Genomic DNA, 26,631 nt, shown 5'->3' on the forward strand with positions numbered 1-26,631 from the left:
ATTTTTAAAAGAATCGGCAAAAGTCAATGTATTTTCTTGGCAACTGAGGTTAAATATCAACCACGCCTACATTCCTAACTTTGTCATACCACACGTCATTTTGTTTCATTCATCTTGAGGCGCCTACTCCTGTGTTAAATTTTCACAATATTCCAGCAAAGAAAAAACCTTTCTCGCCACACTAACGCTATTTCAATTCTACACATCTCTAAGCCAACTTTTTTCCCCAAGTAGCTTCCTGGTGATGCTTGAGGAGTTAGGAGGCGATAGATCAAAACCTAAAGGAGTTTTTTTATTTTTGTTTTGAATGGGAAGTGGGAGCCTCGTCCCTGATGCCAAAGGTCAACACAACTTCAGTTGAGGTTGTAGACCTGAGCTGGCAGCACGTGTCACAAAATGGTTGCCAAGCCGTAGGTCCTGTGGCCATCCCATAATAATTTAAAACTTTCTATGGATATCCTAGACACGTGTATTTTGGTTTTGTTAGTAAATAAAAGAGATTTTGGGCCCATTCATTTTTTGGATGGTTTCTAACGCTGTGATGTCATCATTTTTTTTCTCTGGGTTCTCAGTGCGTGCAACTTTTGGTGAGTTTTTGAGTTTGTGGCTGGGCTCTAATTTTTACTTAAAGGCTCAGTAAGGAGGAGGAATTGCAGAAACAATCTGGCTCTTCAGTCCAGGACGGCTTCCTGCTGCGGGACAGAAAGAAGGCTTCCGAAAACCCACAGCTATCGCGTACGTCTGATTTTTGTCACACAGCGGCGTGTTTTAGCGATCCGGCAGGATGCGGCTCAAGCAGGAGAAAGGCGGGCCGGGGAGGCAGTTGGTGTTGGTGGTGACCGGCATGTCCCCGAACAGAACTCGGCTCCGGTCGCAGCTGGAGCCGCTGCCGCCCTTTTTGAGGTCTGTTAGTCTCTGGAGGATTAGCTGGTGCTCACGGCGTCCCAGGTCCCCTCGGAAGAAGAGAACTGCCACCAGATGCTTCTTGCTGTAGGAAAACAGACGGGTGATAGCATGAACACTCTTTCTGGACCTGTGCAGCATCTAAACCTTTATCCTCTTCTGATATGGTCAAAGCCCTTCAGTTGTCTTTGTATGATGATGACATGACGCCGTTTTTAGCCAAAATCTAAAAACCTGTGTTGTTTTCTAGGACAAAGTTTCTGCAGAGTGGCAGGAATTCATTAGAAAATCAATTCTGAGTTGTGGGTGGGGCTGTTGGAAGCATTCTCTCCTTTCCCATCATCCCTTTGTTTACATGCTCTCCCGCTAGCTTACAGCCCCTCACACCCCCTAGCTAACATTAGCTGTGAAACGAAAATGGCAGCAATATCAGATCTATCCATCCGTACAGTTCTGATCCAGATTCCAGCTCAGACCAGGAAAACAGAGACGTTCATGGATCTGTTTGTCTGACAGTGGATTCATCAGAATGGAGCAGAGCAGGGAGACTGTGTCCTGGCAAATGTAGCACGTACCTTCATTTTCAAATGTATTGGGACGAAAAAGGCAATTTCTATGAACGGCTCAGAGATTTGAAGATTTCCTCTTTCATTTCCGTCCCTTATGTCAGTCTGTGTTTCTGGTTGATCAGTTAGACGAGCTTCATTCATGTCCTCTGTCTGTACTATACGATTTGATTGAATTCTAATGAACATCGGGGGGGGGGGGTTCAGCCTGCTGGAAACTAGTAGAAAAAGAATTGATTAAACTGATGAAATAAATACTCAGAGATGTTATTTTCATTGTATTTTTTTCTCCATCAGTAAAATGCTACAAAAACACCACTTTCATTGGATTTTCAGAGTTTCCCTGTAAAGTACAAAAGCAGGACTGAACTCTTTGGAACAATACAGTGAAATAAAAGCCTTTCTCTGGTTGGATGAGGATTTTCCCGAAAGCCATGTTGCCCCACACAACTGAGAGCTAAGACGGTAATAACAAAAATGTCCTTCTCAAGGGTGAACTTTGAAGTAAAGAAATTGGGTTTTTGGCGGTTTAATAATTAATCTCTGTACATCATCCTGAAGCGAGGGTTTAAATATTCACTGTGGTCTGTATTTGGGTCAGTCACATGGATTCAATAAAAGTTTCTTTCTCTGTTCTGTGAGCTGACGTCTCAGAAGGTTGAGAAAACCTGATGTGTTTCAGAGCAGTAACTCCTGCTCAACCCAGAGATTTATGTTCAGTTTGCTGACAGAACAATAGGCCTGAACTTCCACACATGGACAGAACCAAGCTGGGCTTTCAGGAGCTCGTGGACACGTGTTCATTTTTATCTGCAGTTTCTTCCTGGCTGTTTGGAGCCTCTGAACTGAACTAGATCTGCACGCTTCACCTAAGATGACCTCCAGTCCGTTCCACTCAGTTAACATGCATGCTTCTGCACGTGAATGTGTCTGCACACAGCAGAGCCCTTCACCTGTTTCAGGTAAATTCCCTCATTGTTTCCTTAACTTCATTGTTGCTTTGGATGGAAATTCGCCTTTGATGGAGTTTCATTCCTCATTTAAGCAGAACTGCTGCCCACAAAAGAGGAACTTTCAAACGTGTCTGTCTTCATTTAGGATTTCTTGGTGTTTTTCTGCACGTGCACGTGGTCACTGAGACAAAACAGTCATGTTACGACAGCTCAGGAGCTTCAGTGAGTTTTTAGAAACACACCGTCTTCCACAGGCCCCCCCCCCACACACACACACACACACCCATCCACCATGCAGCCACAGGACATCCCTTCATGTTGGACCACAACTCTGCTGTGATTCACCATCAAGAATGCAGTTGAATGTGTTTTTTTAGAGAATAGTTACAGCAGAGTTGGAATTTACTATGAACTTGCTGTCCGTGACCCCTCTGATGAAAAACCATTCCTTTTTTTTCAAAGAGAGCAAACTGAGCAAGAAAGCTTGGAAAACCCCAAAGTAAAGGACTTCTTCTTTGACCCTCGTATGACAGAACCAAATCTGCATTTGGGTCTCAGGGGTCTCGACCTTCTTGGAGGTTATTTTTCAATATAGAGGAGGAAACACATTTCCCTTTCCACTGAAGTCTGAAGTGGATGTATTCTTATGAATGATTAAACGCAAATGACTACCAGGAACTTTTTTTCCCAACTTCTAAAAATGTCTCATCAGGGATTCAAACCTGGGTCACCCAGCAGGTATAGCATGACAGGAAACTCATCACCACCTGGAAATAACTGGAGCCAGGAGCAGTTCACTAAACAACCACAGGGGGCTCTTCAGACATTCAAGTCAGTCAGCTTGATTTCTATGGAAAATGATCCAGAAATGACCAAAACTCAAGCCTGCTTTCACTGCAAATTTTTCCTTTTGATGATTATTTATTATTATTTTATTTATCACTTCATAGAACATACAGATGTTTTGCTAACATCGCTGAGCTCACCTGAAGTCTGGGTAATGCTCCAGTAGAGGCTGCAGGTGGTGCTTGATGTCAGCCTTGTTCTTCAGTCCAATGATGGTGCTCAGGTCTTCCCCCACAGGGTGCAGCCACTCCATGCTGGAATTCTACAAGCAGAGGAAGCCGCTTAACCAAAGGATTTCCAGAGCGCCTGATAACAACGCAGCAGCTGGTTCATGTCAGGTCATCAGTCCTCATTACCTTCAGATTCAATAAAGATCTGGAAGATTTAGTTCGACAATTTACCGATGTCTACGTAAAGAGCAAGAAAGGTTTAGCCTAAATCTAAACACTGGTTTAAAACGTTCTCCTTAACTGTTAACCGGTTTGAAGACTGTGTGTCATTTTGCCGACAGCCGGCGGCTGTCGGCAAAATGACACACAGTCTTCAAACTTGGATCGCATTTAACATAATTAATTAACGGATGGAGAAACACTGGAGCCAAAACTCTGGGGTCAAAGGTTAGTGGTGTGGTGTGGTTACCATGCTGCTGAACAGATCCCTGAGCGCGCCCGTCTGCTTGCTGATTTTGGCTGCCGCTTTCTCGTGTTTACGGTTCTTGCACGAGTAGCTTTTCTTCATCAGCTGGCCGACGTACTCCCGGACCACGTGGTAGTGCAGTCGGCTGGCAAACTCCTGCATCATGGAGGGACAGACAGACTGAGGGATCTGGCACGACAACAGGAGCAGCAGCGGCTGCCAGATCACGTGAACTTCCACCTATTCATCCACGGTGCTAAAGCAGGAAACCCTCCTCTCATTCATGCTGTCAAAAAACAATGGCAGCCACAGGAATGAAGCTAACAACAACATCATGATCCTCAATGACTTCCAGGCAACGACTCAACAGTGGAAATCGGTCGCACCATCAGAGAGGATATTTTTCCGTCAAGCACATCAGGGTCTCAATAGGTTTTATTTTTGATGGATGTAATGAAAGGGTCGTTAGGTCGAGTATCACAATGCCACAGAACACAGACGTAGAATTTTCACTGTTCCTACGGTAAAAACGTCCAGTGACAAACACCCTGCAGGCCGCAGCAACACGCCTGTTCGCGTGTCCATCGTTCAGTCGGACACCTCAGTGAAATGCTGTGTTTGAATGATGCCATGAAGACCTTCCAGGTCTAAACTTGAGTGTTTTAAGATTCTTTAATGGTTTATAAATGTTTTAATGGTCTTAATCTGCTTTTAAAGTAAGAGTCCTTGGGAACCTGAGGTGGAGCCCTCCACCCCTCCTATGTTTTTCATTATAACCTCTTTCTTATCATGAATCCAGCCTGTGCAGGGATCCTTTGTGCTAGGGCTTGCCGGCTTGGTCGGGGGTTGATGCCGTGGTTGTTGCCTTCACTGGGGCGGCTGGGGTCCAGGTTGGAGTGGGCGCCGTTGCCGTGTCTGAGCTGCTCCTGGTATAAATATAATCCCAACATTCTGTTTCCTCACAGCAGAGCCAAGTTTCTCTTCTAAGTTACTTGATAAGACGTATTCATTCTGTGTGGGTTAATGGGGTGGAGGAGAGGGGGAGGGTTGGGGTTTTATTTTCATTTCATTTGGTTTTGATTGTAAAGCACCATCTTCCTCACTCTTCCTCACTCCCCGGCTTTGCTCCTCCGTTTTTAGAGTTGATAGAAATATAGATCCATATTGTGAAGGAGTCAATTTCCTGTGACATTCTGCCTGTGATCCTGTTTAAAAAGATCTTTGGGGAAGAAGCTCTAAACTTGTAGAGTAAATAGTGGAGACAGCTGATCGTTTTTTTAAAAACATAGAGTTGCAACACTCAAAACTAAAAAGGTTTTCATCAGTAAATATGTGTGCAAAGATAAGAAATACATTATAATGTTTATAAAACTAAGCTTCCAGAGTTTATTTGCTGAAAACTTTAGCCACAAATCTTCCGATATCATTTTTTTCCTTGTTTTCCTAGCATCCTAACAGAAAGGATGGCAGCTAAGCCTTCTGATCCAGGCTGGTCGCTACCTGCCCCCTGCTCACCTGGGCGTGTGGGGGCTGTAGGAGATGGCAGTGCTGGGAAAGCCGCTCTGTCCGAGTGAGGAGCTGATGGAAGTCGTCGTCGTTGGTGAGCCACTTTCTGGTCACCATTCTCCTGAGGTACAGCTGAAAAACAGAGACGTGTGTCTTCCTGTGATCAATCTGCAGCACTTCATCACATCACAGTCATCGTATAAGTGAAGTCTGCTGCGCTGAACGCAGATGGTTCTGTTCAGTGGCTGTAATTCGTGGTGATTGATGCTTTTCTTCATTGTGCTTTGAGTTGATTCTTCTGCTCTGCGGATGTTTGCTGAAAGCTTATTCAGACCAAACGTTCACCTTCATCCTACCTGTTCTGTGAAAGTCTTCATTTCAAGAAACTGTGTGGTGGGGGTGTTGTGAAACAAAGTTTCCAAGGGAATAATTATATTTTCAATTCCTCTTTGAGAAACCGCAGCAGAAAAATTGCAACATATGTTGGGGGGGGGGGGGGGGGGGGGGACAGCCCAGCGTTGCACCCATTCCAGCAAAAATAAGGCACTCTACCTTAACGTCCTGCTTGAACTGGTCCTCCAGGCTTTGCATCAGCCTGGCGGTCAGGGACGCCACCTCCCCTTTAAAAGCCTCCACCTGGCGAGGACAGCTGCCGTGGTAACCGTCCATGTGCTTCCTGCAGGACACCGGAAATGACACAACGTTGAAAACAATCCATCACGAAGGAGGCAAAGATGCTCTGAAAGCCAAATTCTTTGGCTTTCTTTTTTTTTTCAGCAACTCTCCACTTTAAGGCCGCGTCACACAGTCAATACGTACATTTTCACATTGTCCACATATGAAATGTCGGTCTTTCATGACACATGCGTGATCTACGTCATTCATACGTGTTTCTTGCGTTCGTCGATGTGCAGATGTCCGTCGAGAGTTTCGGCCGACGGGTCTTCACGTGAATTTCGAGCTGTTCCGAGTTTTTGGTCGGTGGAGAATTACGCAGTCGATGCATATATCACGTAGTTTATACGCAATTATGACAAAAATCTTATACAATTGTGTGTCATTTTTGCCAGATTCATGCGCAAATGTGTGTCTTTCCCCAATCGTTCCACGTTTGTCTAACAGACTTTTCACGCATGAACCACAAATGTATAACTTTTATATCACATATCGTCAAAAACACTCTAATCACTGATGAATTGCATATAAAGAGCAGAATAATCACACGGTTCATGTCCTACATTAGTTTATGTGTTCTTTGCGTGTTCATTCGTACTTCTTCCGTGGTTTTAACGTGGTTCATTTATGATACATCTGTGAAAAAGTCACAACTTTTCTCCCTTTTTCCACATATGTTCACTCACGCATGACCAAAGTTCATCCATGCAAAATGTACGTAGTGGCTGTGGGACACGGCCTTAACGTAAGCTCTGCTGTAACTCTGCCGACCTTTTTGCAGTTGGAAACATCTGCAGCATCTCAGAGCTAAAAGAAACGTTAAAGTCAAGCGAAAGAAGCCGCAACTTTCACAAAGACGCAAACACCAGCTCAGCTTTTTTAGGACAAATCTGCACAGAGTCATTGGCTCAAACTATCAAACATGGATGATCAGCACAAACACTCTTCATTCAGACTCATCTAATGCTGCTTTTGCTTGCCATCAATTCTCTGTTTAGACGATGTTGCATCACAGAAAAGGAAAACCTCAGAGCATCAAGTTCACTGAGTGTTTCTAGGGACACGAGCTGCATTTTTCTTTTATGATGCACAGAGTTTAGTGAAAGACAGATGGGGAGTGTTTTATAACCTCTCAGCTTAAAACAGCTGCTGCACAGAATGGAGCACGTTTACACCCCCCTCCCTGCAGACATGCTTTTAGCGGTATACATGCCCCCCCCCCGCAACACAAATCCACTTCCCAGTCGCTGCAGCGATTCCTTGAAACCACGTGACGGAGCCCTCTTTGCAACGCTCGCGACATTTGACATTTTTTCTTTTTTCACAAACGCGGCTGGCACCAAAACAGTTCCTCTTTTGGAGCACGGATACTCTCCATGACGAGGTCAGCGATTCTCCCAGCAGAGAGACTTCCGCCGTGATTCATCCAAACAAACGTTCAGCAGCTCCTTTGCCCACAAGGAGCTTCTGTCTGTGCTGGAAACAGGCGCTAACAATGAATCAATCGACACAAAAACAGCTCAATGGAGGCTTTTATGAAGAGAACTTCAGCTTTGTGCCTTTTTAACTGAAACTATCTATAAAGAGAATCATTACTTACACTGAGCATACGAAGCACAATCAGTATTTCTCTGTAGATTTACTGCACATGTTTATGGAAACACTGTTGAGGAGCATCCACATGTTTTTGTGGAAAAAGCTCTACATTTGGAAAAGTGATTTCAGGTAGACTACATGCCAAACTGCTAAATCAATGTGATTTTTTTCACAACAAATATAAATATACCAGTTTTTGTTTGTTTTCACATCCCTACAGTGATTTAGAGTGAACAAAAGTGGAACTTTAAGTACAAAATATCATTTTTCCCCCCCTGAAAATGTCAGTCTGCTGAGAAAACAAAGATCAAGGTTGTTTGTTTAAGAGCTTGTCTGAGCACGCTCCTCTTTGCAATGCATTATGGGAGTACTGGTGAAATCACTTGACTTACTGTAAAGCTGTGAAGCTGTTGATGTATGCAACGAGATACTCGGTCCAAAGAGGCTGTGGTTGGATGGCGCTGAAGTGGCGTCTGAACTCTTCCTCAAACCTGCAGAAGAAGCGAGACTCTTCAACGACAGGAGGCGGCAGGAAAACGCTCCGACATGAAGCTTCAACATACCTTCTGATAGGGGATACTTACAACCAAAAACATAAAATTCACTTTGAAATTCACATTTTTAATGCATTTTTTTTGCAAAACCCATCAGAATGCTCCTTTGCTTTATGAGAAAAATAAACGTTTCAAGAGAAAGTCATCCATGAAAGGAAGACTTTGGACACGGATGAACTATTTAATGAGCAGAAAAAATAAATTTTTCATTAAATTGATCTTTTAATCCAACAAAGTGGCGTCTCTACAATCCAGTAGAAGTTCTTCATCTTATTCGGTATAAAAATGATCAATTATAAAAGCAAAATGCCTCTTTCCAAAAACCTAAACCTTTTTTTGAGGTTCTTGTTTATGAGTGGAGTGTCGTATATTTTCATATAAGAGCTCAGTCGCTCTGCAGACCAGAGACGGAGTTATCATAACCACAAATCTACCATCAGCTGAAAACGCTTCTGACAGAAAAACGCCAACCCACCACCACCACCACCACCAACGCTCATGACCTTTTGATGAAATGTCAAAAAAGAAGGAGATAAATAAAAAAATAAATCATGACATGAGTGCATGAATGTTCAGGCACAAGCTCCAAGTTCCTGATTTGTATAAAGCTACAAACTAAACAAGCCCAAACACGCTTGAGTATGCAGAGCCATGCGGGTGAAGGTCCACTGATCTTCAAACGAATCTGCATCTAAAGATGCAGATGTGACCTCCATCTGCATCTTTAGATGCAACTTCCAGAGGTAACGGTGTCTGATCCACTGCAGTCCTGTCCACCTTAAAAGAATCAGCTGCTTCTCTCGTCTGTTACTTTTTTTTCTGCTGTGTTTGGAGAATTACCACTTTCAAAAGAAAACCTGTGAAGCAGAAGTTTAAGTTTGAGGTTTTCTGTGTTCACGGTTGTACAAAAGACACTGTTGCAGCTAAACTCACTTAATCAATGTCCTGTGTCACAATTTGATTGCAGCAGTGCTGTCTACAGTTACACATCTCGAAAGCTGCAGGCATTTACTTCACTGAGATAAATACAATGTCACCTGATCCCGACATACATGTTATCGGAGAAAAGATACAAATTGTCAGCCAACATAAATATATCTGGTTAATATTGGATTCACAGCTAACTTTTAAAGCCCATTTTAACAAATTGAGTATAAAATCAAGTTTAACTTTGCAAATTTTCATGCAATTTGAAATGAAAGAAGCTGCAGAAATATGTTTGCGGTCTATGATTTTCAGTCACTTTGACTATTGTAAAACCAGTTGGACCCAGGCTGCTCAGAGTGCAAAAAACACTCAAAGTCTTGTTCAAACAAGCAATTAAAGTTATGAATAGAAAAAAACAAGACACTGCCATGAGTGTGTAATTTAAAAAATATATTATTTTAAACTGGGACAGTCCTCAGACATTTCCCAACATGAAACTGATGTATAAAGTGCTCCATGAATTGGAAAAGAAACAGCATTGAGCGAGTTACACGCGGCTCTGTCAGAGGCGACGGCCACATTCCTCTGCGCAGGAGTACTTTGGGTAAAACGGCCTGATCAGGAAGGAGCGCCAGTGCGTGGAACTCAGTACCAGAGGAGGTTAGGATGCAAACAGCATCAAAAAAAGGTTTAAATTGCAGCTTGTCAATTCTTATAGCTGCCCACACTAAAAGATAAGCCTGATTGGATGTTGTGATTAAATGTTTTTTATTTATTTTATTGTATTTATTTTTATGTTTACATCAGGGCCACGAGACCACAAATGAAAACTAGCCTTTGGCTAATTCTGGCTTTTTTAACCAAGTTTATCATGTTTTTTTTTTTTTTACTGCGCTGCCCCATTAAAATAAAGCTAATTTTAAAAAAAGTAATAAAAAATAAATAAAGATAAACTAAAATAATAAAATAATAAACAAAATAAAAAATTAAATGAAAGCATAAAATAAAATAAAACAACAATGAGTTCATCAAGACAAACCTCTTAGGGAAGTTTTGCAGCTCTTCCAGACATGTTTGGGTCACTTCCTGTTCCAGATTTACATCCAGCTGTTTGGAGTTGACGATACTTGATTTAACTTTCTATAAAGAAAAATGAAAGTTATGAACACAGTTGTCTGCTGCCACCACCTGGTCATGCTGCAGTATTACACCATCACAGATGCAGACGTCAGGTTCAACAATTAAACATAACATATAATAATAATAATTATAATAATTTATGGATTTTTCTGTAGTTTTCCAGAGGTTCAAAGTGTTTACCATGTGTACCCATATGTATGAGTGTTTGATTATTTTTACAGTGCAGTTGAGAAGTGTTCATGTCTTGATCAATGAAGTGTGAAATGTGTGAACGCTCACAGTCCAGATGTCCATAGGAAACGGAGAGCAGAGGACGTCGTCCTCCATCTCCAGCTCTTTACTGACACTCCAGACGGACTCGTTCTCCAGTTCAATGACTCTCTCCAGAGAAATCCTCACATCCTCCTGTGGCAGCACGGAGCGTGTGGACACGCACACATGTACGCACACCCACACACACCCACACACAACACACACACACATGTAGGGTCAGCATTTATAAACTATGGAGCAATAAACTATGGAGCAGAGCCTTTTCCTGTCAGCGGACACCATTCTGAGGTCTCATTTTTCTATTTTTCAGCAATGACTAGGGCGTTTCCTGTCGTGTCTTTGCAGCCACCTGCTGCGGCAGTCTTGACCTCTGTGCAAAGCAACACGGATCAGCAAAGCGCCGGCCGCTCTGTTGTGATGGTTGAACAGGACAGAAGGGCGTGCGCAGTCAAGCCTCAAACTCTTAAAACATGAGGCACATTTTGACAAAGCTACTTTTTATCCAATAACCAGCAGGTCTCTTCTTGACTGAAAATGACCCTAATGCTGACAGAGCGACATGCAGAAGGCGTCGCTGTGGGAAAATCAAACAACGACCTCGTGATTCTCAGTCTGTCACTCCGACAGTCTGTGAACCACTTTTCTGTCTTCAGACCTCTGCTGAGCTGAAATATCCACAGCTGCCAAAACGCAGCAGAATGACAATGTCTAGGTCATTCCTGAACATACTGATGGAAAATGTGAAGTTTGTAACCTGGATGAGACCATGAAATATTAAAAGTCCACTGACCAAAGACAAACACACAGTAAAGGTTTTGTAAGGATGACAATAAAAGCAGAGATAACTGACAAATCGCCCCACCCCCTTTTCCCACATGATGATGGGAAAAGGGGGTGGGATGACAGAAGAGAAGATGTTAAATATTTAGGACTCTTGATCTACACACATGCACATACAAGCTGTGAGTCAACTGCTGTGAAACAGAAGCAAAAACACTCTGACCTGCTAAATCCCTGTCAATTTACAAAAATAGACTGTTGGCCAAATACTAATTTTTCTACGGAAATTGTTTGTTTTTTGCCATTTGTTGTTTTATTATTCTGTCTCTTTTTCTTTAATTCATTGTCTTTTATGGCTTCTTCCACCTTCCTGCAATGTAAATGTTCTAGTTTATCTTCTGTTTTATTTTCTTGTCTGATGTCATGATGTGATTCCATGAGCTAAATAAATAAATGCATAATAAAGAAGAAAAAGAAGAAGAAGAAAGTTTGCAAAAAGATGTAAATAGTTGTGGGTGTCCCACTTTTTAAAAATAGAAATGGGAAGAGCTGAGAAATATTTCTTTTCACAGTGGAACCTCTAAAACGTCGTCCTATTATGCTTTGAGGGGTGACTGTGTCCTTTCCAATCAAACGGCTCATGGTTGCACATACTAACTTCCAGGAAGCTTTTAGTCTTGACTGTAAAGAACCTTTCTGACAACTGCAGCTGCGCTCTGGTGTGGAGAAGAGCACTTAAGTTTTAGTTGTTGTTTGTCTGAATGAACCAGAGTTCACCTGGAGCTCCTCACCTTCACTCTGCAGACATACTTGTCCTTCAGCTGCTTCAGGAAGTCAGACTCCAGCTGCAGATCAGTGCTTTCCCCGTTCATGTCCGGCTGCAAGGACAGACTTCCCATGATCCTCTCACTGCAGGAGTCAAAGGAAGTGCATTTCAACGTTAATGTTCTATTGTGGTTGATCGTGGCCTCAGAGGCTGCTTGTTCGTGTTGCTCGTGTCCTGGTAGACTGTTCCTCATCTAGAACTATAAGGTTCTGGTTCTACTGGGAATTTGGGAGTATTTGAAGATGTTTATGGGGGTGAAGAGGTTCAGATTTTTGGTTTTTGTTTGTTCTTTGAAAGTGTAAATTTTGTTGCAAAAAAGATTTTTGTTTTCCCAAAAGCAAAAAGTCTAGCCGAACAAAAGTTGGCTCAGGCTTTGACAGGCCTTTGAGATCTAACAACACAAATGCAGTTTTCAAACCCCAGTCAAATGAGAAAAACACTGCACCACAGCAACAGTTAATAATCACCACCGTCTGGAAAAACCTGTCAGAAAAGTCGAGTGTGCTGAAAGTCAAAACCTGTTCGGTTGAGTTTTTGCCCTTGACTGTATTGGAGAACTGGACTGAGCAAGCGATCCTGACATCATTCGAGGAAAAGCATTTAGGTGGCAGTTTAGCTCAGGCAGTAGAGCAGGTCATCCAACTACCAAAGGGTTGGCATATCAATCCCCACTCTCCCCAGCCAGCTGTCACCCCCCAAGCACAGCCAGTCTGCAGCTCACCACAACCCCCAGGGGATGGGTCAAAATGCAGAGAAGAATTTCCCCATTGTGGGATAAATAAAGTATCAATTATTATTACTTCCAGCTTCAACCAAATAAAGTCAATTCAGCTGCCATTTTTATGCCATACAGATGCCGCCATATTGGACCCAGACAACCTCAGTAATCAGTGATCGTTCAGAGTCTGTCTGAGTCGCCGTTTCTACGACAACCACTCTCACCAATCAGGAAGTCCACGCCCCTACCAGTGAAAGTGGTACAAAATCTGTCAATCAAAACTCTTGAACATTGAATGTGGGGGGGCTCAGGCTCCACCTTCTTTTATGAAGGTATCTGATTGGTCCGTTTATAACTGGAATAACTTGAACTAAAGAAAAACTATGAAAAAATGAGGATTATCAAGGACTTGTTAAAAAAAACTGATCAGATCAAGAACGGTTCTTCTGACCAAATGAATGACGGAGGATCAGCTGTTTCTCTATAGGAGTCCATTTTGGCTTCTTGGAACCAGCAGCTACTTCCTGTTTGGAACCCCAGGGGGTGGGGCCACTCAGTCCAGTTCTCAGATGTGGTCAGTGATTTTTGCACTAAAAATTCACCAATCGAACTCATTTAAACTATGAACAGACTCTCCTTGAAGAAGCTCTTCTCTTTAATGTAAAACCTGACGGTCAGATGCATGGTACTGACATGGTCAACCGTCCCAGGAAGGACCTAAAGCCTTTTGGAAGGTAACTCTGCACTTACACCAAACAGTAGGGATGTAAAGGACACAGATACGCATTGAAACACTGATCTGAGCGAAAACTTGACCAAGATTATGTCTGTAAAAAGGTATCAAATCGATCCTGAAGTAAGCTTTGTCAGTTTTTCTTCTTGTTGTGTCTCTGAAGTCTTTACCTTTTTATCTACATGATGAAAGCAAAAAGACGTCCAACCACAAGCTCGCCTCTACCAAGTCGGGTCAATTCCACTTGTCTGAGCTGAACCACAGATGTGTTCACCAAACTTATCATAACTATGTATTTTCACAGCACTTCAAACAAAACGTGAGCAAATGAAAATGACAAACTTTACCAAAAAGAACAAAAAAGTCTACAAGACTCAAAATACAAAAGTTTTAAAGCTGTTCTGTCCAAAAAAACATTTTGTTTTTGTTGATTAAGATAAAAATGAATTCCTCTGTTAAAATGTATTTTTATTCATAGCTTTACGTGCCAAAGGAATATAATCTTTTAAATATTGAAATATCATATAAGGGAAAACATACAAAACCCAACCGAACAGACACTAAACTCTGGATTTACAGAGAGTTGTCTGAATTTTTGAGCAATTTACATAAAATTAGTCCAGATGTAAACTTTTTTACATGACACAATTCTGAGTTCAACTTTTTTTATATCTAGTTGAATTTAGAAGGTTTTAAACTGAAAGAACCCTTTTAGGAAGGACTGCTTACAGTTTTCCTTTTCGCTCCATTCAGGTTGACGTATCAGCCGGTTTTAGCATCTGTGACTGAGGTGAGAGAAAAGAAGATCCTGGAGTAAGGAAAGTCCGCTGGCAGACACTGACCTCTTGTATTTGTTGAGGATCCAGTCCAGCAGAGCGTACAGATCCTTCAGCTCCGTGGACTGCTGCTCCAGCTTCTTCAGGTGCTGCCCCACCACTCTGTGGTAGCTCTTCACATACGTGCTGAAAACTTTGAAGGTGCGTGGGTAAGACCATCGCAGCTCCCTCTTCACATTCTCCAGATCCTCCACAATGGCATTACCCAGCTTCCCCAGATGAACCGCCAACCAGGACACATTCTGCTCCCTCGGCTCAAGGTCAACACTGTCCACCTTGACCTGGACACTGTCACACACAGCGTCTTTCCAGGCTTCTACCCAGCTGTCTGGTAGTCCTCCGGGTTCCCCGGCCCTCTTCTCCTCCTCCTGAATGATGCGGGCCACCGGGACCAGAAGTCCCTTGTTTCTGGCAGGACGGGTGCTGGAATCTCGGACTATCTCGTGGATCTTGCTCCGTAGGTTTCCGTAGAGAAGGCTTAGGTCCTTCTGCTTCTGAGCAACCTTTGTGGAGCAGTCCTCCACACCGGCCTCCTGCTCCTTCTGTAACTCCAGCCGCAAGGCGAGCAGGTTCAGATGGGCCTCCTCCAGCACTTCCATTTCAATCAGCTTATTGATCTCCATCACTGCAGGGATAACAACACACGCGCCTTATACGTCCATCTGACAATCCCCTTCCCTCACGCCAACTTTGGTCTAACGATTTTCAAACGTTCATCTGTTGATGGAGTTTCATGGTTTGAGATGACATCAGCCCCGCTTTCCCAGTGTAAGAACGCTTAAAAAAGGTTCTGCCAGAAGCGAGTACAACCTCAACCTTTTCAGAAAACAAAGCCCTCCTTCAGACTGAAAAACTTTTTACTGATGAAAGCTTTATAAACTTCTGGAAGTCCACCATGCCATCATCAGACTGGAGGGTTATCAGTCAGCTGGTTGAACCACAGTTGGCTCATAACAACCCTGTAAAGATAAAGAGCAGAGGAAGGGCAAGTCCTCTTTACCAACTAAGTTTACAGAGCCCTGAAACTGTCTGTGCTGTACAATCACGTAAACAGAGAGACTTATCTCAGGATCTGTCAAAGTCGTGTTCTTTGGGTTCGAGCTGCAACACAAGCAGGACAAATCTCTTGTCTATGGACAAACTGTGAAGGGTTTACACAAACAAGAAGGTTCCCATCATCAACTGCTGTTGTTGAAACAACAGTCACAGCTGAAGGAGCAGTCAGTAGCTGCGTTTCCATCACACATATGTGCAAAACTTTAACCAAATTCTAGAAATGTCAAAAAAAAACACTATTTCTTAATGAAACTGTTTTTATTAAATCCTAATTATGTGAATAAACACAAACCGACTCCCCCGTTAAGTCATTCAAAAACACGGATGTGAACAATACTTTGATTGACAGCAGATCCATTAACATTTCTACCACGGCACTAGCGCTCATCATCATCTATCAAAGGAGACGTCGGCGTCTTCTTCAGGTCGTGGAGCGGCGAGCTCCTTAAATGTGGGAGGGGCTACGGATGAAGCCATTTTGGGAAATGGTGGTTGGTGATTTTCCAGAGGAGCTGTGGATCCAACAATTCCACATGAGACGCTCCACTTCTGATGAGCTCTGTGACGCTGTGGGACCTCTGGTGGCGCCCGCTGTGCAGCGCCCAAGGCCGCCAGTTCCTACCAAGAAGGGCATCGTGCTTCCGGTTGTTGGTCACATGACTCATTTAATATAAAAAGTGTTTCCATTGCAGTTTTGTGAAATATGTCAATTTGGATATGCCTCTAAAACCTCCTCCTCCAAGAACAAAAACTTTTTTTCAATAAATGTGTTTCTTCAAAATTGAGAATTTATTTTTGCAAATCCAACTTGCACAAACTCATAGTCAATGGAAACGCAGGTGATGTTTTAGAGCTAATATGATATCCACGTTTGGATTCATTAAAGCTGTCTGACAGAACAGAACAAAGGACAAGCATGCGTGCGGCCAAAAGGGTAGGCCTACCTGAGAAAACGGACAACTTCACACATGATTACGTTTCTTATGGCGACACTTCAAAACTGCATATCAGACTCATCTTTGTTTAAAAATGCCTTTGAAGTGACCCAAGATCCTTTTAGTGGCCCAGTAGAGCTTCACAGAGGTCCAGTGTGTGAGTCTGGAGCCAGTGCTCTGAGCTCTTGCATTCCGGTTTAGTTCAGGACTTTGAGGCAAAAGACAGGAGAGAAAATCCACTTAAGGAAAACGTACCTGAGAGTGGCGGGTCAGGTAAGTCTGGCAGAGTGTACAGCTCATCCATCTCCTCCGGAATGTCTTCCTCCTTCTCGTTTTTCCCTTCTGTCCTCTCCACCAAGACGTCTTCCAGAGGCTCCAGCCTTTTGTCATTCTCTTTTTTGATGCCAAACCTCAGGCTGCGGCGAATAGATGATCCTTTCTTCAGGAAAGAGTCACCAAGCTTGGACATACTGGGCTCTGTTAATAAAAAAAACACATTTGAGTACAAAGAAGCACGGCTTCACAGTGCCGGTGCTCACACAGCCTCAAAAAGGTTTTAGTGCTTTAACCTTGGATAATACATTGCTTTAGGAACACAGGCGGTCCAGGTTAATATGGCGCCCTGGGGCAATCACTGGTTGGCACCCCCCCCACACGCCCCTTTTGCAGCCACGCCCCTAATAACTTAAAGCCTGCATGCATACAGACAAAAGAACAAAATACATTGTTTATTTTACTTATTAATCATAAAAATATAATACTTGTGAAGTTGAATTCCCAATTAAGATATAGTCTGCAGTTAGTTTTCATTTTAAAGGCTGGTTCTGGTAAAAACTGCCACTTTTTTCTGTTCTTTTTTTTCGTGAGCTGAATACTAGCCTGACACCAATTATGAATAAATTCTTAGACTCTGACCCATAAAACTGAAATAAAGAAGAAAAATGATTGTGTCCATCGCATCTGAAGCATTGACTGTAAATGAGAAGCTTAGAGGAAATCCACCAATAAGATAAATAGCAAAGACTAGTCTGATTAAGTGAAACCTTCATTAGCCAAATGTTGCTCCAAATTTTTCTCCTCAAACAGTGAAAGTGGTCGTATTTGGTGCCTAGCGAGGGTTAATTTTTCCTCATCTTTTGATTCTAAACTGGACATCTGAAGTAACCTTTGACCCTTTGCCCATTTTCCACAACCTTGAATAGACTTTTCCGTCTGTCAAATATCAGAGTTAAGATGAGTGAGAAGATGGAAACAAATTCACTTTGATGCAGACTTCTTTCTATGTTCTTTCTTTAACATAAAATCCAGTAAACCCAATAAAGCATCAACACTATTCATTTGTGAATTTACTGGAATCATAAGCGGTGAGTTTAAGCCCCTCCTCCACATCTCTACCTGTTTACATCTTCTCCAGTTGTGTTTGTCTAACAAACTTAACACGCATGAACCACTAATGCATAACTTTTATATCACGTATACGGCGCAAATATCACGTTAAGTGACGTAATTGATGCATGAACCACTAATGAATTGCAGATAAACAGAGAAATAATCATAGACGGTTCATGATCTTCAGTTATCTACGTGTTCTTTGCGTGGTTTATTTGTACTTCTGCCGTGGTTTTAACGTGGTTCCTTCCTGATACATCTGTGAAAATTTCACGTAATAACTACAAGTTTTCTCCCTTTTTTCACGGTTATACATGTATGACCAATTTTCATCCGTGCAATAAGTGTAAAATGTACGTAGTGGCTGTTTGGCACCGCCTTGATGAACCATAGTGGTTCGGTGACGGAGCGACCTAAAGCTGAGAGGCGTGTCCATGAAAGATTGTTGGTGCTTGTGAGCTGACCCAGAAAGAGCATGAACAGGCTAAAAGGCAGAGGCCCAAGATTCAATCCCTAAGGGACTCCGCGTGACATGCTGACTTGTAACACTGATAATATCAGACTAGATCATGAGAGTTTCAGAGGGCTCCAAGCCCTGCAGCAATGTCCAAAAGTGTATAATTGTATACAGTGTATAAAAGTGTATAAACATTCTTGGTTCTTTCTGTGATTTTCACTGCTTGTTAACACAATCACTGTTTTTTCCTTTTTCCTGTCAACATTTAGCAGCCGAATAAAAACAGAACAACAGTTAACCAGAAATTAATTTTTGGATTTTTTGGATTATTTTTCTCTCATTTGAACAAGAAAACTGCAGTATTTGTTTCAAAAATGGATATTAGTTCCGTGGTGTGGTATCCGTTTTCTTATGCAGGCCAGGTTGGATGAACAAATGTTTATATGGAGGCACCTGTCACACCTGTGTGACAGGAGTGTTGCTTTAATAAAAACTCCACAATGAAAGCCTTGTTATCATGATGAGGGATTCTGTTCACTGAAACCAACATGGCACTGAGAGGAGGCTTTTAATTTGAAACAAGAGGCCCTGGAGGAACCCGTGTCATGTGGTTCTGCGTTTAGGTTGGCGTCAGGAAAACAACCTGGAGAGCAGCAGAATGATGAAGCGGCTTTAGAAAGCTGGGAAACTGTTGTGTTTTTGGACTTGAGTGGAAAGTGTGTTCAGTTAGCCTCTTGTTTCTGTGTAAAAACTTCCAGGCTAGCGGCGTCGCTGGCTGCATGGATGAATGGACAAAGGCTCCCAGAGAATTTGCTGATAAAATAGTGCCCGGATGTGAGTGTGCAGTGAGTAATCTGTAATCTGACTTCAGTATTAAACCGGGTCAGAGAGCAAAGCTTCAGAGCGGTTTTCCTGAATGGTCTCCGTCTGTGTCCGTCCTGAAAGTGCGGACGCAGACCGACAGACCCGGCAATCAACAATGAAAAACCAGAGTCACACAAAAGACACTGCTGATGTGAAAAAACTCATCCTGTAAGAAAATATGAACGAATATTTCCGTTCAGCCGGATTTACGTCAGTGGGTCCTTCACCTGTCTTTGAACGGGTCAGCGCCTTGCTTTTGGGCGAAGCAGCATGGCCCAGATTGTCCTCCTGGTTTTGGAAGAAGCCTCCGCCGTTCCTCGAAGAGCTGGCAGGTGAGCTCGGACCTGAGAGAGAAGCAGGAGCTTCAGAAGAAACACCAGAGGTCCCACAAAACATCTCCTGTTTACTTTCTGGTTCAAGTGATTTGGTGTCCTGACATTTACCAAACCAAACACTTCATTGACTGTAAATATTTGCTTATGCAAACAGCAGAACTCCACAGAGTAAAAGTGAAAGCCAGCAGCCTGCTGACTCTCTCAGTCATTTCTGCTGAGAGATGACTTTTCGTTAAGCTCTAGACATGCAGTCAGGAAGCCCTCACACCTAACACCACCGGCTGATTTTAAAGACCGTGTTAAACTGCTAACCGAGACTTAAGGCTCCTCTGAGATCATCTTCTGATCTCTTTTCAAAGCGTTCCCAGTCGTCTTTTCATTTTGATTATGTAATTTTTAGACAAAACAAAACAAAACTCATGTCCTTTTCTAGGACATAGTTCCTGCAGAGTAAGCCCACCCTACTCTCTCCCTCTAGCTTACAGCCCCTCACAACCCCAACCTAACGTTAGCGGTGCAACAGAAACAGCAGCAACATCAGATCCATCCAGATTCCAGCTCAAAGCAGGAAAACAAAGACGTTCACGGATCTATTTGTCTGACAGTGGATGATCAGAAGCATGAAGCTATGGTAACTCTCACCCCCTTTACCTTAAAGGGGGTAAGAGTTTATAAGATTTTTCTTCTTCTCACTCCCTTTTGGACTTGTGTTTATATAATTTTGTCTTGTCTTGTTTTATATAATTTTCTTGTTTTATATCATTTTTGTCTTATTTTGTTATTTTACACTTGTCCAAACTAAAAAGGTTACTACTACTACTATGCCATAGCTTCTACGTCACAGCTTTAAGTTTATCATCTGTTTCTGATTCACAACATTTTGAATAAAGAAATACCTAGAAATGCAGTTTTAAGATTAATTTTCTTTATGTATGTCCTCCATTATGAGAAAAAAGCTACGAGAACACGTCAAAAAGACAATTTTTATTGGAGAGGGTCTCTAAGGTTGAAGACTGAATCATGAGTCCAGGTGAGGGGGACCAAGCTTTTTCTGTGAGGAGCCTCAGCTGTTGAATGATTTCCCCCCCCCCACCTGTATATGACAACTGACCAGTTTTCATTTACAACTTCCACTTTTCAGAGTGGCTTTTTTCATTTAATCAGTGCCAGGGTTTCACGGTGCCGGTCCCTAGCCTGGATAAATACTGAGGGTTGTGTTAGGAGGGGCATCCGACCGGAAATCTTTGCCAAACCAAATGTGCGAATCAGACCTATGAAGATGGAGGAAGCTGATTGGCTGTGGTGACCCATTTGTCCAATTTTACTGTATTTCATTTAGTGACTGTGTCCCTGTTTAGTCAGTAGTTTTATATTTTCATTATACTTTATTCTTCATCTTGGTTTTTCATTGACGTGAAGCTCTTTAGTGCCTTTTAGTGCTTTATGGTGTTTTAAGTTCACCCACTTATTTATGCAAACTGGACCACAGATGATTTTACAACAAAGACTTAATTCATCTCAGTTGTGAAAAAAGTCTTCTTCCTTTCTCCTCTTGTCAGCCGAAGCCAGAACCAGAGACCTGACAGCAGCAGAACATATGGAAGCTGAGCTGCATTATGCAGAGCTCGCCTTCACTCTTGTTTTTCATGCTGATGAAAGGAAGAACGCGTGAAGTCCCACAAACCACGGTTAAGTCGACTTAGAGGAACCGGTTCCTTTGGGAAAAACCCAAAGAGATTCAGCCGGTGGATTTCCAAACCAGTTCCTAAAGTGACAAATATGTACTTTTGTGTCAGGAAGACGTTCACTATCATTTACTCTGAAATGGTAGCAGTTAACTCAAACCTTTAGAGACTACTTCTTTACTTAAACAGGATGTTATTGTTGACGTTCAAATAGGTTGAAAGACCTACGTATTTCCTTCTATTATCATTGTTTCTTTATCTTCTTGATTGTATTATTATTATTATTATTTTAGAATCAATTTCACACTGTCCTAAGAGAATGTCCATATGACATTCTCAGCTGCAGCTTCATATGGATTTTTTTCAGCATCAACTCCTGTTATAATCTTTCAGTGAGTCTTTAAGTACATTTACAATAAAGGACTGTTTGATGAAATTCAGTTCCATCTTCAGGACCTGAGGCTACATCTGACCGTCTTGGTTGATTCATCTTAACTTTGGGATAATCGGCTCAGGGAGGTCAAGACCAGTAAAGGTTGAATTCCTGTCATTGTCCTTCAACTCTCAAATGGTTTTAATTAAAAGTTCAAGGTGAATTCCCTCTGGAGCAAACAGTGGGCCACCTTTGTCAGGTATCTCTGCCTGTGCACGTACGTGCACATGCTGTTTTTATTTTCTACTGGAGTCAGTACTAATCTGACGAATAGGACATGCAAACAGAAGCCTGTCTGATCTCCATAATGTTCTTCCTGCTCTCCCATGTCTCCTGTTATAATTGTTATTTCAGGTTTTCACCAAAACACAGATGTTCTTCAGATGAAGTCTGACCAACAACCGCGTTCCACTTTGACGGATAAAAGACTAAAATAACAAAGACAAATGTGTGTGTTTTGGTAGACACGCACATATATGAACTCCTAATTTAAAAACCCCTAAATAGTACTTTTTCACTATCCATTCACAAAGGGCAGAATTACCACAAGTAACTATATCATAATAAAACCAAGTGTCATCCCCTGATCTTTCCATCATTCCCACTTGAAGTCTCCGGTTAAAGTCAGCGGTTAGACTCACCGGTTGATGAAGGTGAGGAGGTAGAAGGTAAGCCTTCAGCATCGTCGGATGTGGACTTTCTGGTTCCTACAGACAGAGGACTCTTATCTGCCACCCATTTGATGCTCTTCTTGAGTGACCCGAACTTTCCCAGCTTCCCTTTCCTTCCGCTTTTAGTCCCGTTGCTCTGGAGGGACGCTCCATCCTCATCAGGGTTGTCCATGACTGAACTGTCTCAGCCCTTTGAAGAAATTCCAGCTATGATGATCAAGAAAAGCAACAAATGAAAGTTTAAGGCGTTAGAATGATCTCTGCTCTACAGACGAGAGCCAACCAGCAGTGAGGTTCTGTTGATGGTTTCTGCGAGTACAGTCACACACAGACACACATGACCTGATCTTATTTACACAAAACATGAGGTTCAAAGTCTGCACACAAACTCTGTGGTGAAGCAGAATGCTCTAGAACACTCCTACTTTAGACGTCCTCCAGCCAGTGGTGTGCTAGGCAAGCTTTAGACGGAGCTCCAGTTTATTTTTCTGTTTCTTCTAAATTACAAATGTAGTTTCCAACGATCGAGTGTTTAGCGGCTCTTGTCTTTGTTTCCGCTTTTCCCCCTTGTCAACGAACCGGTTGCCCTCTAAACTGTCACTTGCAGCTGATTGGAACCAGTCTTTCTTCTGCTTTAGAAAGAGGTTCAGGTCGGAAAGAGAGACCATTTTTAATAAAAGAACTACAATGCATGGTACAGAAATATTCCTTTTAGTTATATTTCTGTTTTTTAAAAGCAGATTGAGTCTGGAAAATGCAATTTATGATTTAATAAATACTGGATTTTGGCTTATTTTTACTGACAAAGTCACCTGTGACATCCCGGTGACCCATGTAAGGCTATAAAGTGACGTGGCAGCAGGAGTGCGGTTCCTTCCTTTTTCTGGCGCCGAGGCTGCTCGGTCAGGATGCTCGACAGGTGCTGGGTCATGTGGGTACTGGCCTACGGGTGAATCTCACGGAGAGGAACTTGCCCACTGTCTTTCTTTCTGTGTCCCTGGACTCTGAGGCTATGACGCCGTGCCCCTCCCCTTGAAGGGTGGCTGATATCCTCGTCTTGTTTGGAAGGTTTGGCATAGGTGCCGTAGGGAGGTGCCCTCCCTACGGCACCTATGATTCCTGGGGATCTTGATAGTGGCGTCGACAGTGGCTCCCCTGGGTTTGCCCTACCAGATGTGGCAACTCGGGGGGCCCTGGGACAGGACGCTCTGGCCTAGGACTGGCAGGACATCCTGGTTCATGCATTTCCTCCACTTTTCCTGATATATTTGGCTCTCCTGTGGGTTCTCCAGGAGGATCACAGGCTCTGGTTGGTGGCCCCCTTCTGGTTGGTGCAGATCTGGTTTCTGCTGCTGCTCGCCGGTACGCCTTGCCAGGCGGGAATTGCTGTCTCCATTGGGGAGATGGGTTCGCAATCCCAGTCGCTTCCAGGTGTTCACCTGGTTGCTAAAGAACACTAGGTAACCCCCGCCGCCTTGGATACATGTGTGGCATTTCCATCAGTCTTTTTGCTGGTTGGTGCCGCCACATGGGGCTTGTGTGGTCGCGTCTGTTTTACAGTTCCTTCAGGAGTTGCTTGATTAATTCAATTCAATGCAATTCAATTTTATTTGTATAGCCCAAAATCACAACAACAGTCGTCTCAATGGGCTTAGAGGCGATTGCCGTGGCCGCCATGTTGTGTTGGCATGTGGGGTGGGCGGTGTCACTATTAGCTGCAGCCACCTGGTCTCTCAGTTCTTTTGGGGTGGCGGTCGGCTGTGCCTCCCTCGTCGCCGGGCAGCTCCTTTGTGGGACCTGTCCCTGGCAATCTTCGACATTTAAGCCTCTGGTATCGGCTGACCTAACGTGGCTCTCCTTCAAGGTCGTTTTCTTATTGGTTATGGTTTCCACCAAGCGTGTTGGCGAACTCCAGGCACTGCTGGTCCCCTGATGGCTCGGAGGTCATTCTCTGGCCAACGTTTGCTTTGTCTCAAAGGGGGCTGTGTTGCCTTCATGCCATCAGCCCCTGCACCTTGCCCATGTCGACGTTGGTGGTCCTGAGGAGTACCACCTGTGCCCTGCCTGTACCTTGCAGAGCTTCGTTAAGGCGACTGCAGAATTGAGATCTTTTGATAACCTGTTTGTTTGCTTTGCTGGCTCCAGCAAAGAGCGGTCGCTTCCTGAGCAACGTTTGGCCCACTGGGTTGGCGGTGCCACTCGGCAGGCTTATGCTATGCTTGGCTGACCCTTGCTGACCGGGGTTGGGTGTCTTGTCAATCTACCAGAGCTGTGTTCACATCCTGCGGCTGCCTCCTGGTCATCCCTGGATACATTTACGAGATTCTGCAGGGTGAATATGCCTGACCCCAATCCAATGGATGGTTTTTTGCGGTCACTCTGGTTTGCCGCTCTGAGGTGAGAATGTGTCCCGTTTTCCGGACCCCTATGGACTTTGTTGGCACTGACCATCTAGTGCTTGAAGCTCCGCCTCTGGCGGTCAGGAGGGATGAAATAGAACAAGAGTAACTTATGTAAACACGGTTCTATGACTCCCGGATGAGTGCCAGAGTTCTCTGCCCCCTGGGTTCCTTGTGTTCTTGTGAAATGAGATTGGAACAGTCCTGGTAGCTTCATGTGGGTCACTGGAAGGTCACAATTGACTTTGTAGTCAGTAAAGGATCCTTCAGTAAGTTCTTGAAGCACGGGATTCAGAGAACCAGAGTTCCATCCTAACTCTCCTGTTTCCACACTTATCTCCCTGTAATTACAGATCATTAACGCAGGCTAATCATTTACAAATGACGCATCAGCACTTTGCCCGTCACCTTCCTGCAGCTCCTTCGGCCCCTGATGACCCCTCCCTCTGAAAGCGCGCTCTCAGAAGGTCAAATAAAAGCACCGTCCCTCCCCGGTAATTTACCGTAAAGATCGGGTCGTTCCCCTACCTGAAGCAGATCCGTCTGAGCGCAGTGCGCGCGCCTTCGTTCCCGGCAGAAGCAGAAATATCCAGCAGTCCGTGAACGCCGCCTTACCTGTGCAGCTCAGGTGGAACAGGATGACTCGCCGCCGCGTCTCTGTTAACTTTCATTTTCATTTCTGCCTGATCGTCCAAACGGTTTGATCGTCATTAGGAGTTAAATGCCAGGTGACAACACGCCCCTCCCTCCCACAGGTGACCTTGTGCGCGCGTGCGCGCCTGTCCAAAGGTGAAGGGTTCGTTCCTGCCAGGATTTTGGGTCGTTGTGGCTCTGAGGTCTGAAGTGGAACACAGCTGAAGGCTGCAGGAGGACGAACGGTTGTTGTTCCGGTTTATGGAAGTGAGACTTTACGAACCTCATAGGATTAACCGTTTTATCTTCAAAGTGTTCATGCGCGAAAAAGTGGTATATTAGCCAATAAGAATGCTTCCTTTTTACACAGAAATGACCAACATTGCAGCTTCTTCGAGTTGAAAAGTCACATTTTCAATAGAAACACAGTTGGGTCGCTGAGGTTTGATTAGTTTTGTCTTATGTTTAAATAAAACACGTTACTTCATTTCCCCCCCTTAATTTTAGCAGGAAAAGCAACTTTTAATTGAGGTTAGTTTTTACTTAAATGTTTGATCACTTTGCCTTAATTCCGTGTCTTTTATACTAATATTTCATCTTAACTTACATTTTTCTTTAAAGTGCTTTGAGCCTTAAAATAAATCATTTAACTCAGTCCTTATTAGAAAACTCGTGTTTCTGTTAGAAAGATCTTTGGACCAAACACGTTTATCTCTGTCTGTTAATAAAACCATTTAAATATTATAGTTGTATCAATTATACATTTTTTTCTTCCATATCTTTATTGATCCTTAGGTCTTCTATTACAGTTTTTCTCAGTCGCTTTAGTACAATTCTCAGATCAGAATTGAAGTTTGCAAATACGTGTGTGCATTTCTCAAAACAATTTGTACAAACAGCAAAACACTATGGATTTCTTGCAAAAGCCTGTAACTTGCTCAAAATCTTTAGTTCAACTCTCAAAACTAAGTCTTTATGTCATTGAACATGTCAGTGCCATCAGAATGTCAAGTCCTTGTGTCATTGTCTACGAACCAGACAGTCAAATGACTTAGTCATGTTGTCAATATAACTGTGTACTTTGGAGGGAGGTTCTGATGGAAACTATGGCTAAAGTTTTGATGACAATTATTGTAAAATGTAAGTTACACCTTTTTTGTTTGATTACAAGAGACTGGACAAGATTCACATTTACACTTTTATTGTTCATGTTGTAATTTGTTGACAGACCAAGTCATACCAACATAGAAAAAAACCACTGCAAAAAGTAACACAAAGGGAAAAAAAAGATACGACAACATTCTGT

General features: G+C 43.1%; 1 protein-coding gene across 2 annotated transcripts; it reads right to left on the reverse strand.

Moving 5' to 3' along the window:
- Positions 1–561: 561 nt before the first annotated feature.
- Positions 562–25,931, reverse strand: exoc3l4 (exocyst complex component 3 like 4). 2 transcript variants are annotated; one of them, XM_020713628.2, is made up of 14 exons: positions 25,308–25,931; positions 22,264–22,500; positions 19,397–19,513; positions 16,715–16,936; positions 14,475–15,093; positions 12,147–12,264; positions 10,582–10,707; positions 10,202–10,302; positions 8,074–8,172; positions 5,963–6,086; positions 5,420–5,542; positions 3,908–4,060; positions 3,409–3,530; positions 562–988 (listed from the first exon to the last, which is right to left on the reverse strand). In XM_020713628.2, exons 2-14 carry the CDS (start codon positions 22,463–22,465, stop codon positions 769–771), a joined length of 2,346 nt encoding a protein of 781 aa, XP_020569287.1. In that variant the 5' UTR covers positions 22,466–22,500; positions 25,308–25,931; the 3' UTR covers positions 562–768. The 2 variants fall into 2 exon arrangements, with proteins under 2 accessions (XP_020569287.1, XP_011488990.1); XM_011490688.3 differs by having other exon boundaries at positions 25,221–25,931.
- Between the last annotated feature and the right edge of the window lie 700 nt (positions 25,932–26,631).

The sequence above is a fragment of the Oryzias latipes genome, chromosome 22 (genome assembly GCF_002234675.1).
Source record: "Oryzias latipes chromosome 22, ASM223467v1".
NCBI classification, from domain to species: Eukaryota; Metazoa; Chordata; class Actinopteri; order Beloniformes; family Adrianichthyidae; genus Oryzias; species Oryzias latipes.